Raw genomic sequence first — 15,123 nt, 5'->3', positions numbered from 1 at the left:
CCGTGCTCTAGGATTTCCAACTCATGACATTAGAATTTTCAAAAGGCAACATACAGTACAGACTCATTCATAATCAGGGAGTGCAGCCTCTAATACAGGAAATCTCTGTATAACAACTTGACACGGACATTCTGAGTTCCCACTTAGGCTTATTTCTTTAATCTATAGAGAATTCCAAATTGGAAGCTTATGATTTGAATTCTAAACAGCTTGCTGAGCTACAAGAATTGTTAGGGCAATTTGATTGGCCCTACCAAACATTGGCCCTACCATTATGGACCCCTCCAAAAGACTGAAATCGAAAAATATGTGCAGAAATTATTGGATTTAGGATTCATTAGACCTAGTCACAGTCCATTTTCTTGTCCTATGCTTTTGGTGAAAAAGAAAGAGGGTTTGTGGAGACATTGTATGGATTACAGGGAGTTAAACTCTATAACCATCAAAGACAAATATTGGTGTGATATAAAATAGCACGCAAATTAAACCCTTTTCTTGATAGTTGTAGTATGTGAAAGTACAAATCATTCTAGGCCGGGGATTAGGAAGGATTGCTAATCTACACAAATTAAACTCTAAATCACTAAACAAGACTCAAAAACAGAAAACTAAAGTTAAACTACTCAAATAACTCAAAACAAGCTAAACTAACTCAAAACTGGAACTAAGGAGTGATTTGGACGAAAATCTAACTAAATTGACTCAAAATATGAACTAGAAACAAGTTTGGACGAAAATTAAACTAAGTAGACTCATAATACTAAATGGGGGGGGGGGGGGGTTTGTTTGACGACTTTAAACTAAAACTAATAAGTTGCAGAAACAAACTAAATTTGGTACGAAATTGGGTGAATTGATGGGTGATAGGCTAGCTAGAGGGTCCTTCTCCACACATGACACTTATGCACACAAATTGATTTCCGATTATTATTCCAATAAACCATGAATGACAATGACCCAAATTAATTGTGAACTGCACAAATTAACTCTCAAATTTTCCTAATTTCATTGAATTGGACTCATCGACGCAATCAAATTATTCTTATCAAGTTCCCTATATGAACTGCATGATAGAGATATCAAAGATCATTAAGTTCTATGAAAATCATAAGCATTGACATGGCATTTGTAACTATGAAAAGCATGATACTCTTGCCAGGAATTTGCTTAACACGATCGTGACTAGCGACATCCACTACTTGCAAATATAAGTTCATAATGATTAGGTGAAAATCCCTCATATTTTAGCATCAAATTCATGCATGCAAACTAAGTGTGCATCCTCAATCAACATACAAGAATAAGTCATCAATCAAGCAGTTAAGCAAATCACATTCATGTTTTACAAAACAATAATTGGATGAAATCAATTCATATCACATTGTTGTGATATATTCTAACACTCAAATTAAAACCCTATGATTCTAGTATATGAATGATAGGAGCATATTTACGCGACTTAGTTAGCTTGTTTTCTTACATTTATGTTGTTAGTTCATAGTTATTTTCGTGTGTTTGTAGGTCCATATGGCTAAAGTGGCAAGAAAGTGCATTTTGGAGCCTTTTGGAGCAAAATTGGACTTGGAATGGATAACATATACTTGGAACAAAAGGCATGGACGAAATTGAAGACCTAAAGATGTTAGGATTCTGATAGGAGCATATTTAGGTGACTTAGTTAGCTTGTTTTCGTACATTTATGTTGTTAGTTCATAGTTATTTTAGTAGTTTAAGCTATTTTCGTGTGTTTTTAGGTTCATATGGCTAAGGAAGCAAAAAGGTGCATTTTGGAGCAAAATTGGACTTGGAATGGATAACATATGTTTGGAGCAAAAGGAATGGATGAATTTGAAGATCTAAAGGTGTTAGGATTCCTAATCACAAGAGGATTCCTAATCAAAGGACGAATCCTAGTCAAAGAAGGTTTCCTACTTGAAGTAGGAAAGTTAAGCCAAGGTTTCCTATTTTGGTTTAACCTTTCCTAATCCTAAAAGACCTTATGTTTCAGCAACATTGAGGACTCCTATGCATTTTAGGACACAAACCAAGCCTTCCTTGCAACCGAAGTACCCTTGCCATGCATTCCATAGTGTTTCCCTTCCTTGATGTGCAAGGGAAGTCCTTATTTCCTATTCTATGTCATAAAACCACATTCCTTTTTCACCCCATTCTCAGCCGCACCCTACATACCTTTTTTATCCCAAATCCTTGCTTAAATTTAGCATTAAATCACATTCCTTTTCATACAAGTTATGCCGCAAGTTACCTTCCCTTTTCCCTTTGATTTCTGATTTCATATCTCATTTTCCTTATGGATTTGGGGTTGAATCCTTTCCTAAACTATGTAATAAACCTTAGGATTCTTTCTCTCAAATAAATACCAAAGCCGCACCCCTTATTCAACCCTAATCATTCACCCACACAATCTCCCATCCTTCATCCTTTCTCCCAACCTTTGCCGCAGCTTTCAACCTTTCTTTCACCATTCATACACATTCATACCTTCACCCAAACATCCATACTCCATCCCCAAACTTTGCCGCACCATCTTACCAACCTAAGCCTATTGATAACCCAGAAATCCATCCAAAATCACCCCTAGACTCTTGTGCCGCAACTTTGCAAGGAAAAAGAGAAGAAGAAGAAGCCTTGGACGTTTGTGCATTCAAGTTGGAGTGTTGGAACGTTTTTAGTTGTAATCTATCTTTTGTTTTCAATGTTTTGATAGGAGCATATTTATGCTACCTAGCTATGTTGTTTCCTTACATCTAGTGAGCTAATTACTACTTATTATAGTGTTTTAAGCTATTTTCGTGTGTTTGTAGGTCCTAATGACAAAGCTGGCAGGAAAAGGCAATTTTGAGCCTTTTAGAGCATTTTTGGGCTTATTATGGATAGCTTGTACATGGAGCAAGGTGGATGGACGAATTTGGAGTAAAAAGAGGCTAGGAACATGCTACAAATCAGAAAAGGAAAGTTCAAGACAAAGAAGATAAGGAAAGAGCAAGAAATATGGAAACTTATCCTAATAACCTTATCTTATCCAAACCTTATCCTATCTTATCCTAACCTAATCTTGTTCCACCTTAATCCTAGCTGCAAGTGGACCTAAAAACATGATTTCTAGAAGCCTTATCTGACCCTAAAAGGGTGCCGCACCTTTCCCCCTTTTATTTCTTCTAGAAAACCCAAAATCAGCCACAAAACACCTAGTTTCTAGAAGGCCCAATTTTGGACGAATTTCCCTAACCTTTTTCCTCTTGGATTCTGATTTAAATTGGCCCTTTTCCTCTTGGATTTGGATTGTATAAGTCCATATCTGAAATTAATTGGGCTATGACTTAATTTCCAAGCCTTGTGCCGCACCCTAGGGCACCTAATCACTTGTTTCTACTAGGTTTAACCCTAATTCTGATTCCCAGGGTTTTTGCCGTGCTATATATATATATATATATGTAACTTAATGTGCCGCACCCCCTACACACCCTAGGCAACCATTCATCCTGATAGGAGCATATTCATGCGACTTAAATGGCTTGTTCTCGTGCATTTACGTTATGTTTCTTTAGTTATTTTAGTACTTTAAGCTATTTTCGTGTGTTTGTAGGTCCAAAGGGCTAAAGGAGCAAAAAGATGCATTTTGGAGACTTTTGGAGCACTTTTGGGCTAAGGATGGATAGCTTATGCTTGGAGCCAAAGTGTTGGACGAAATTGAAGACCTAATTAAAGACCAAAGTGTTGGAACCTTGTTCCCTTTAGTTTTAGGACATTTAAACCTTTCCTTAGCCGTGTAAATCCATTCCACTTCATTGCACATGCATCTTCATAAATCAACACATGCATTCACTTCATCATTGCAGCCACATTTCCACCCACATCCATTTAATTCACATGCTTTCACATGCATTTTCACATGCATTCCCATTCACCACAGAAAACTCCTTTTGTGCCGTGCCTAATTCCATGCATTCCATTCATATTTCAGCCATGCACATTTAATCATTCATTTCCATCAATGCCGTGAGTTCCCATCAGATTTCCAACCTAATTCACATGCATTCCATCCTTTAATTCACCCACATGCACTCATAATCATTCACACCTTGCATTCACATGCATTTCCAACCTAATCACTCACCCACACAATCTGCAATCATTCAAACAAACACCATCATTGCCGTGAGTTCCCATCAGATTTCCATCATATTCACATGCATTCCATCCTTTAAAACATTACACATGCACTCCCTTTAATTAATTAAGCCACATGCACTCCCATCCATTTCATCATTGCAGCCAACACATGCTTTCACATGCATTTTTAGATTGTCCCCTTGCACATGCAGCCACATATTCATTGCACATGCAATTCCAACCCACATGCATCCTTTAATCATTCAAACATGCAGCCACATTCCCTCCTAGCTGTCATGTTCCCCCCATTTCACCTATAAATAAGCATCCATTGCATTCATTCTCATTCATACACATTTCAGTCACAAACTCTTCCATTTTCAGAATGTAGACATCAAACCACAACACCTTGTCGTGCTCTCCCTTACAATCCAAACACCATCCTTCCATCTTCACCACTCCCCAAACCATTCACACCATCAAACTATCCTTAGACCTTGTGCTACAACGAAGAGGAAGAGAAGAGGGCCTAAACGTTCATACAATTCAAGTTTGAGTTGTTGGAATGTTTAGGTGTTTCTTTGATTCTCTTTGTTTTGTACGTATGAGGAACTAAACTCCCCTTTAGCTAGGGGGTGATTTGAATATATGTTTATGCTTGCATTTTGATTTGATTACTTCTAATTGCGTTTCATAATTTGTGGATTCAATTCGTTTAACTATTTGATTGATAACTTATTTATGTATGTTTATTGAGAGTGCACACTTAATTTTCATGCATGAATATGACGCTAGAATATAAGTGAGTTTCACCTAATAGTTACGAACTTATATTCACAAGTAGTGGAGGTTGCTTATAAACAATCGCGTTAAACGAATTCTTGGCATAAGTTTCATGCGTATTCCATAGTAACGAATGCCTCGTCAATACTTATAGTTTTCATAATGCTTAATGATCTTTGATTGTATCTTTATTGTGCTTTTCACGTAAAGGACTTTTGGAGAATGTGGTGAATTGCGTTGCGCTAACCCATCCAATTCATTAACTTAAGGAGAACTTGACGGTTAATTTAAGCGGACCTAATTAACTTGGAGCGTTGAGAATTAATTGTTTATTGAAACGCAATTGGAAATCCTTTTATTATGCAAGTATAACATATGTGGAGATGAACCCCGTAGCTAACTTTCCATCCATTCAATTCCATCAATTTCATCTTTAACTTTTGGAGTTCTTTCTTCTTTTGTTTCTGTTTTCATGTTTAATTTAACTTGTTGTTCAATTATATTAAACATGTGAAACTAATTTCTTTTTAGTTAGAGGCGAATTTGAAGCCATGGACATATGTTGGTTATGATTTGATTTACTCCAGTTATGAATTCATGAACTTTAGATGTGGTTTACTTTTCTGTTTTGATTAAGAACTTGTTTATGTATGTGGGTTGAGGGTCGACACTTAATTTGCATGCCTAAACTTGATGCTAGGATATAAGGGAATTTCACCTAATCATTATGAACTTATATTCATCAGTAGTAAAGATCGCTAGTCACGATTGTGTTTAGTAAACCCGAGGCTGGATTAACATGCGTATTCCATAGTTATGAATGCCTAGTCGATGTTTATGATTTCCGTTGAACTTAATGATCTTTGTTGAATGTCTCTATCATGCGTATTCCATGGTTAGGGACTTTGATTAGGAATAATTTGGTTGTAATGCGTATCCCATTCAATCCAATGAATCTAGGGAAATCTGAAGGTTAATTTAAGCGGACCTAATTAACTTTGAGCATTGTCATTCATCGTTTGTTGAAGTCATAACTGGGAGTCAAATTATATGCTTATGTTCATGTGTGGATAAGGAACCCTCTAACTAGTTTTTCATCATTCTATTCCATCAATTTCGTTTGTACAATCTGTTTTGTTTCCAAGTTTCTGTTTTAGTTTTAAATTCATCAAAACCAATCCCCCATTTATTTTAAAGTGTTAGATTAGTTAGAATTACATTTAGTTTGTGTTTACAAGTGTTTTGTTTCATTTTGTTTCCCAAATTCGTCCAAAGTACTCAAGGTGCCCAAAACTGCCCAGAAAGTGTTTTTAAGGCAGTTTCGAGTGCTTTGGGTACTGTTTGAGTCTTTTGGTTTGTTTTAGTGTTTTAAAGTTTAGTTTTACATTCTTTGAGTCTAGATTAGTGTTTTATATTACGTTTTTACGTTTTTGAGTCAAATCCAAGTGATTAACAATCCCTCCTAATCCCCGGTCCAGAACGATCCCTACTTATACATATACTACAATTTGACGAAAAGAGGGTTTAATTTGTGTGCGTATATATCTCGCATCACATCCTTCAATTCATTCATTCATTCACATCATTCACCATTGATATGAGCATATTTAGGCGACTTAGTTAGCTTGTTTTCGTACATTTATGTTGTTAGTTCATAGTTATTTTAGTAGTTTAAGCCATTTTCGTGTGCTTTTAGGTTCATATGGCTAAGGAAGCAAAATGGTGCATTTTGGAGCATTTTGGAGCAAAATTGGGCTTGTAATGGATAGCTTATGCTTGGAGCAAAAGGAATGGATGAAATTGAAGACCTAAAGGTGTTAGGATTCCTAATCTAAGAAGGATTCCTAATCAAAAGAGGATTCCTAATCACAAGAGGATTCCTAGTCAAAGAAGGTTTCCTACTTGAAGTAGGAAAGTTAAGCCAAGGTTTCCTATTTTTGTTTGACCTTTCCTAATCCTAAATATCCCTAAGTTCCAGCAACTTTGAAGGTATCTTATGCATTTTAGGACACAAACCAAAGATTTCTTGCACTATCCTAGTCCTTGCCGTATATATCCTTACCCTTTTCTTCCAAAATCTGCCATATATCTTCTTTCCCCTTTTATTCTAGTCAATGCCGCAACTTTCCTTCCCTTTTCCATTGAGATTCTGATTTGTTACCCTTTTTCCTTGAGGATTTGGAGCTAAAAACCTTCCCAAATTAATTACTTATTGCCTTAACCTTTCCTCCTCTATAAAAACACAATCTGCCGCACATATTGGAGATTCTAGACATCCATACACATCCATACGAATTATCTCTCATTCTCTCATTCATTCAGCCATCATCCACCCCCTACCACCATCCAACCTATCCATCCATCACCATAATTCATACCCAAACACCCTTGTGCCGCAACAAAGAAGGAGAAAGAAGAGAGGAGAAGCCTTGGACGTTTTGGCCATTCAAACTTGGATTGTTGGAGCGTTTCTAGGTGTATTCAATCTTTGTTTTCAATGTTTAATTTATATTCTCTTTGTTTTGTTGTAAACATGAGGAACTAATTTTGTTTTGGCTAGAGGAGACTTTGAAACCATGATTATATTTGCAATATGAATTGATTAATTCCAGTTGTGACTTCATAAATTGTGAATGCAATTTACTTAACCGTTTGATGGATAACTTATTCTTGTTTGTTGATTAAGGGTGCACACTTAATTTGCATGCTTGAATTTGGTGCTAGAATATAAGGGAGTTTCACATAATCGTTACAAACTTATATTCGCAAGTAGTTAAGGTTGTTTTCACAATCATGTTAAGTAAATTCCTAGCATGAGTATCACGATGTCATAGTTACAAGTGCTTTGTCAATGCTTATGATTTTCATTGAACGTAATGATCTTTGATTGTATCTCTATTATGATGTCATGTAGGGAACTTTTGAAGAATTCTTTGGGTTGTCGTATGATGTCATCCAATCCAATAACTTAAGGAAAATATGAGGGTTAATTAGTGATGTCACGGTTAATCTGGGGTGTTGAGGTTTATGGTTTATCGAAAAGCAACTGGAAATCAATTTGTATGCAAGTGTGTCATGTGTGGAGAAGGACCCTCTAGCTAGCCAATCACCCATCCATATTCCCCAAATTCGTTCAAAACTTTGTCTAGTTTAGTTTCTATTTTGTTTTAATTCAAATTCGTCAAAACCAAAACCCCCCTTTGTTTTAAGTGTTAATTAGGTTAGAATCTGAGCTATTGTGTGTTTTTAAGTGTTTTGAGTCAAAACTAATTGATTTATTGAGAACTTGTTCTTGTGTGTGTGTTGATTTATTGTGAATGTGATTTACTTAATTGATTTATTGAGAACTTGTTCTTGTGTGTTGATTAAGGATGCATACTTAGTTTTCATACATGAATTTGATTCTAGGATATAAGGGAATTTCACCTAATCGTTATGAACTTATATTCACAAGTAGTAAAAATCACTAGTCATGATTGTATTAAGTAAATTCTAGGCAAGAGTATCATGCAATTCATAGTTATGAATGCCTAGTCAATGTGTGACAGCCCGTTCCGAATTTTCGAACCGTAGGGGTGAAATGACGATTTTGCCCCTATTACTGTTGTTTCGTTGTGTGGTTGTTTTTGGGTGTTGCTTGGCTGGTTTTGGACCACACACACTCTCCCACACCCGTCTCACCCTTTTCCCTGTCCTGCATCCCTGTCCCAAGCCCTTTCTCTCTCCCATTTCTATCCTTCTTGTACGGACGACAATCAAAACCATCCAAACCTTCACAGATTGAGGAAACAAATTACATATTCATGCTCGTAAAGTCCGCAGGAGTTCAACCATACCCATTTCAGGTAAGGATACCTTCGTTTTCACGTCGAACTCGGGATACCCCCATTTGGTCACTGTTCATGCACACGTTAATTCTTGTGTTTTTGGGAATTTCAAGCTTGTAGGAAGCTTGGTGAGGTCCTTAGGAGGCTCGGGGTTGTTCGTTTGAAGGTTTTAGACTTCAGGATAATGAGTTACAAGGTTGGCCGGAGTTGGTGGTGTTTTCCCGGCGAGATCCAGTGTGTTTTAGTGCTTGAAAGTGGTATGGATTTGTTCCTCTTGTTGTAAGCTTCATTTTGGTACCAATTTTGTGAAATTTGGTTGAAAAACGAGTGAGATACACGGTTTTAAAGTTTTCCCGATTTTCCGGCACCGCCGACGGCGCCGGAGCTTCGCCGAAGAAGATGAGGGAATATTCTGTCAGTTTGGATGGAATATTCCTAACGGCGTTAACGGAATCCGTCAGAGTGAACGGAATATTCCTGACGACGTTAACTGACGCCGTCAGTGTGCCTGGCACGTGCCTGTGCCTGGGGGCGCGTGCGGCGGTGGAAATTTTTTCTAAAAATATGGGGATGTTCTTGAGGTTGAGTAGATCACGTTGGTGTATTCATACACCCCATTTGAGCATTGTATGAGAAGTTATTTCATAAGGTTGGTTATGTGTTTTTAAATTAATGTTTTTATAGTTGTTTCGCATATAGGTGAGACCTATCCCGAGGATGAGCGCGGTCACTCGAGGCAAGGGGGTTACGACCCTTCTACATACCAGTGAGCGGGCTTTTGGTTTTCCGTATATACCTACATACTTATGCTTCTCCCAGAAAATGAATTGAAACGTTTATACGTTTTTATGCCATGCATTATGTTTGCCGTTTGTTTACGCATTGTTAGTAGCCTTTATATATATATGTATGTTGGTGCTGCGGGCGCACAGGTAAATGCCAGGTGAGTATGGTTTATGCTTATATTCAGTAGTGGTTTGAGATGCATAGAGAGATCATAACCTGCACCCCTGGTGTTAGTGCTCTCGCCCAGAGTTGGGCACAGTGCTTCACGTGATGTTCACCTCCCACACCACACGCTCATCTTGGATCCAAGTTAGGTGCACATTCCTGTCGTACAGACCATTTTAGGTGGTTCTGACTCATAAGTGACCCATGATTATTCGCCTAGCCTTCACGTGATCGTAGCACTTGAGCGTACTTATATTACACCCAGTCCTGTCATATAGACCACTTTAGGTGGTTCCGACTCGTGTGCAGGTATAGTTAGTGAGATGGAGATCTGAGCTCTAGATTCAGCCGTACAGGTCACGTTAGGTGACTCTGGCTGACAAATTCATGGCATTGATTTTGACATTTTCCTGAGCACTTGTATTTATTCGAGGCATTTGGCATAACATATTTCTGTGCATGACTTATATATATATATATATATTCTACTTTTCTGGGAAGTATACAGGTTTTACGGCGAGGGGTTAGAACTTGTCTATGAAATGGTTTTTAAAAAGCTTTGTTTATGCCCACTCACACATTTTTGTTTTGCGCCCCTCCAGGTTCTAGTTGGATAGCACTTCTAGTGGCTCCCCAGAGGATTTCCCCAGCACATCTGACAGATTATCACCAGTATAGGACCACTTTTGGGTGTGTTTTGTAGTGTTGTTTCTTCCGGACTGCATTAAGTCTTCGTGCTCTGAACTTGTTTTTCACGCTTACACATGTAGGTTCTTACGCTGTGTATAGCTTGTTTTTATTTATTCATACTTTTATTATTATTTTATTAGCTTCCGCACTGTGCACATGGTTACGTCACTTCCACGTGACGGCCAGCATGCCCTGACCTCGATCGGGGTGTGTCACAATGCTTAGGGTTTTCAAAAAGCCTAATGATCTTTGATTTTATCTCTATTATGCAGTTCATGTAAGGAATTTGATAAGAATAATTTGATTGTCGATGCGTATTCCATCGAATTCAATGAAACTAGGAAAATCTGAAGGTTAATTTGTGTTTTTCACAATTAATTTGGGGCATTGTCATTCATGGTTTAAGGGGATAAAGTCTGGAAATCAATTTGTGTTACATATGTGCATGTGTGGAGAAGGACCCTCTAACTAGCCTTTTTCCCATTCAATTCACCTAATTTAGTGCCTAATCTGTTTAGTTTACAATCTGTCCAATTTAATTAATTTCGTCCAAATCACCCTTCCGAGTCTAGTTTGAGTCTATTTGATTGTTTTGTGCTGTTTTGAGTCTTTTTAATTTGTTTTGAGTCATATAGGTCTAGTTAAGTGTTTATAAGTTTAGTTTAGTGTTTTAGAGTCTTATTTGAGTTGATTAGCATCCCTAGTTAATCCCCGGTTACAACGATCCCTACTTGCATATATACTACAATTGTCACAAATAGGGTTTAATTTGTGTGTCAAGATAATTTTCACATCATGTATGTAGTGATTTCATAAATTGTGAATCCAATTTCCTTAACCGTTTGATGGATAACTTATTCTTGTATGTTGATTAGGGAGGCCTACTTAATTTGCAAGCTTGAATTTGGTGCTAGAATATAAGGGAGTTTCACATAATCGTCACAAACTTATATTGACAAGTGGTTAAGGTTGTTTTCACAATCATGTTAAGTAAATTCCTAGCATGAGTATCATGATGTCATAGTTACAAGTGCTTTGTCAATACTTATGATTTTCATTGAACGTAATGATCTTTGATTGTATCTCTATTATGATGTCATGTAGGGAACTTTTGAAGAATGCTTTGGGTTGTCGTATGATGCCATCCAATCCAATAACTTAAGGAAAATCTGAGGGTTAATTAGTGATGTCATAGTTAATCTGGGGTGTTGAGGTTCATGGTTTATCAGAAAAGCAACTAGAAATCAATTTGTGTTTGAATATATCATGTGTGGAAAAGTATCCTCTAGCTATCTAATCATCCATTGGTTTTCCCAAATTCGTCCAAATCTCTTTTAAGTGTTTTAGTTACTTGTTTTTCTCTTAAATTCGTCCAAAACCCAATGCCCTTTACTTACTTGTTTCAAATCTGTCCTAAAGTGTGTTTTTTAGTCTTTTGAGTCAAAACCAATTCTATTTTCGTCAAAATTAAGTCCTAGAGTCTAAATTGAGTCTTTTTTTATTGTTTTGAGTCATACAAGTTTAGTTAAGAGTCTTTGAGTTTGGTTAAGTGTTTTTAAGCATATTTTTGTATCTTTGAGTCAAGTTTCATTAGATTAGCAATCCCTCCTAATCCCCAGCCTAGAACGATCCCTACTTATATCTATACTACAATTGTCAAAAAGAGGGTTTAATTTGCGTGCTATTATTTATCACATCAAATTTTTGGCGCCGTTGCCGGGGATTACCAAAGTTGCTAATCCCCCGTTGTTTCTTTTTGTTTCTTTTTCATATATTTTTGTTTTAGCTACTGACCTTGTTTCTTTTCTTGTTTGTAGGTACTAGTTTATGCCTCGTAGTTCTCAACCTATTCGTGCAAACATCTTGGATTTTGACGACGATTTTGCGCGCACTTTGAGAAGGAAGAGGAAGGATCCAGAACTTCACCCATCAAGTTCTAGTTCAGCCTCTAACTTTGAGGAGGAAGAGGAGCCCACAGCAAGGGAGGAAGAAGAGGTCCACGCCATGGCAGCAAACAATCATACAATCAAGGAGCTTTCCGCCTCGGGAATGGACAATGCCGCACCATTATGCATCCAATACCCAAGGGCGGCTCATGATAAAACCGATGAATTTGAATTAAAGTCAAGTTTGTTGCACCACATTCCAAAGTTCTATGGACTGTCCATGGAGGATCCCAACAAGCATTTAAAAGAGTTCGAGGTGGTGTGTTCAAGCATGACTCCAATTAATATCGATAGCAATATTTTGAAGATGAAGGCCTTTCCATTCTCACTATTGGAGAAGGCCAAAAATTGGTTATACAAACTAGCACCCCGAACGGTCACTTCTTGGGAAAGCATGAAGAGGGCGTTTCTTGAGAAGTTCTTTCCTACTTCAAGAGTCATTCTCTTGAGGAAGAAAATTAGCGGAATCCAACAAAGTCAAGGAGAGTCTTTCTTGGCGTATTATGAGCGTTTTAAAGCCCTTGTTGCATGATGTCCTCAACATCAAATGAAGCAGAAGCTTCTACTTCAATAATTCTATGAAGGCCTTCTTCCCATTGAAAGGCAAATGCTCGATGCTTCGGCGGGAGGTGCGTTGGTGGACAAAACTCCCATGGCAGCCAAGACCCTAATTGCAAACCGTGCTCTCAATGCGTAATAATACGAAGGAATTGGGCAAGGGACCCCCTACGGTAACAAGTGCATGAGGTAAGTTCTCAATCCGACATTCAAACTCCATTAGCTAATCTTACATCTATTGTGTCTCAAATGGCCGAAGGGATGAAGATACAAGAACCAATTGTATGTTGAGTATGTTCTATCCAAGGGCACCCTTTGACAAAGTGCCCTCAATTGATTGAGAATGGGAAATGGGAGAGTGCAAATGCCATTGGATCTCCAAGCCAAAATCAGACAAGGAATGATCCATATTCCAACACATTCAATCCGGGTTGGAGAAACCATCCAAACTTCAAGTGGAGGGAGCCTCAACAACTTCAACAACAAGGAGGCTTTAGGCAACAACCCCCGGGGTTCTACACCAATCCATACGGCTCCAATCCAAATCAATCCCAACCTGCCCAAACCAATCAAGGTACGTCTTTGGACAATGATACACTTCTTAAGTTACTTACCAATTTGTCTCAGGGGCAAGAGAATCTAAACAAAGCCATGAAAAACCAAGACAAAAGGGTGGACCACTTGGAGAAGCAAATTGGGCAGATTGCGGAGTTTGTAGGGCAATTCCAAGACCAAGGCAAGCTCCCTAGCTCAACCATTATCAATCCAAAGGGAGGGTTCGAATCTGCCAAAGCAATCACCTTGAGAAGTGGAAAAGAGGTTGGCACTGATGTGAAAATTATCTTGACACACAAATTAAACCCTATTTGTGACAATTGTAGTATATATGCAAGTAGGGATCGTTCTAACCGGGGATTAACTAGGGATGCTAATCAACTCAAATAAGACTCTAAAACACTAAACTAAACTTAAAAACACTTAACTAGACCTATATGACTCAAAACAACACAAAACACTCAAATAGACTCAAACTGGACTCTAAAGGGTGATTTGGACGAAATTTAACTAACTTAGACTCAAAACACTAATTTGGACAGATTCAAACATTTTTCTAACTAATCTAACACACTTAATAAAAGGGGGAATTGATTTGGACAAAATTAATTAAATTGGCAGATTGTAAACTAAACAGATTAGGCACTAAATTAGGTGAATTGAATGGGAAAAAGACTAGTTAGAGGGTCCTTCTCCACACATGCACATATGCAACACAAATTGATTTCCAGATTTTATCCCTTTAAACCATGAATGACAATGCCCCAAATTAATTGTGAAAAACACAAATTAACTTTCAGATTTTCTTAGTTTAATAGAGATAAAATCAAGGATCATTAAGCTTTTTGAAAACCCTAAGCATTGACTAGGCATTCGTAACTATGAATTGTATGATACTCTTGCCTAGAATTTACTTAATACAATCATGACTAGTGATTTTCACTACTTGTGAATATAAGTTCATAACGATTAGGTGAAATTCCCGTATATCCTAGCATCAAATTCATGCATGAAAACTAAGTATGCATCCTTAATCAACACACAAGAACAAGGTCTCAATAAATCAATTAAGTAAATCACATTCACAATTCAAGAAACAAAATCTGGAGGAAATCAATTCATATAAAAGATATGTCCATGGCTTTGAATTCACCTCTAACTAAGAAAAACTTAGTTACAAATGTTCATAACAATTGAAAAGCAAACTAAAATAAACATGGAAACGAAACGAGGGAAGAAAGAACTCCCAAAGTCTCCAATGGATGTAGATTCTTGCGGCACAAGGGTCTCCTTCTCCTATGGAAGCCACGGCACTCCTTCTCCCTAGGATTTGCGGCACAAGGTTGTATTTTCTGAATGGATGGTGTGTGTGTGAATGAATGAACGAATTGAATGATGAATGGTTGCCAAAGGTGTGTAGGGGGGTACGGCACCTTATGTTTTTTTATTATATATATATATATATATATATATATATATATAGAGCAAAGAAAAATCCCTAGGAATCAGAATTAGGGTTAAACCTAGCAGATACAAGTGATTAGGGCCCCTAGGGTGCGGCACATTGCTTGGAATTTAAGTCTTAGCCCAATTGATTTTTGATATGGACTTATAGAATCCAAATCCAAGAGGAAAAGGGCCAATTTAAATCAGAATCCCATTAGAAAAAGGTTTAGGAA

The 15,123-nt window shown here is 37.5% G+C and overlaps 1 protein-coding gene across 1 annotated transcript in view; it reads right to left on the bottom strand.

Annotated features, from left to right (window-relative positions):
* Positions 1-201: 201 nt before the first annotated feature.
* The window catches only part of LOC148690124 (uncharacterized), an 81,457-nt gene continuing 66,535 nt past the window's right edge, over positions 202-15,123 (bottom strand). Inside the window, exon 2 of the mRNA XM_088687189.1 lies at positions 202-292. Within this exon, the coding sequence (XP_088543315.1) occupies positions 202-292 (91 nt within the window). The remainder of the gene's footprint in view (positions 293-15,123) is intronic.

This window comes from Pyrus communis, chromosome 16 (genome assembly GCF_041283825.1).
Source record: "Pyrus communis isolate YQ-2024b chromosome 16, ASM4128382v1, whole genome shotgun sequence".
Taxonomy (NCBI): domain Eukaryota; kingdom Viridiplantae; phylum Streptophyta; class Magnoliopsida; order Rosales; family Rosaceae; genus Pyrus; species Pyrus communis.
The sequence above is the reverse complement of the archived record's forward strand: the minus strand, read 5'-3'. Positions and strand labels throughout refer to the sequence as shown.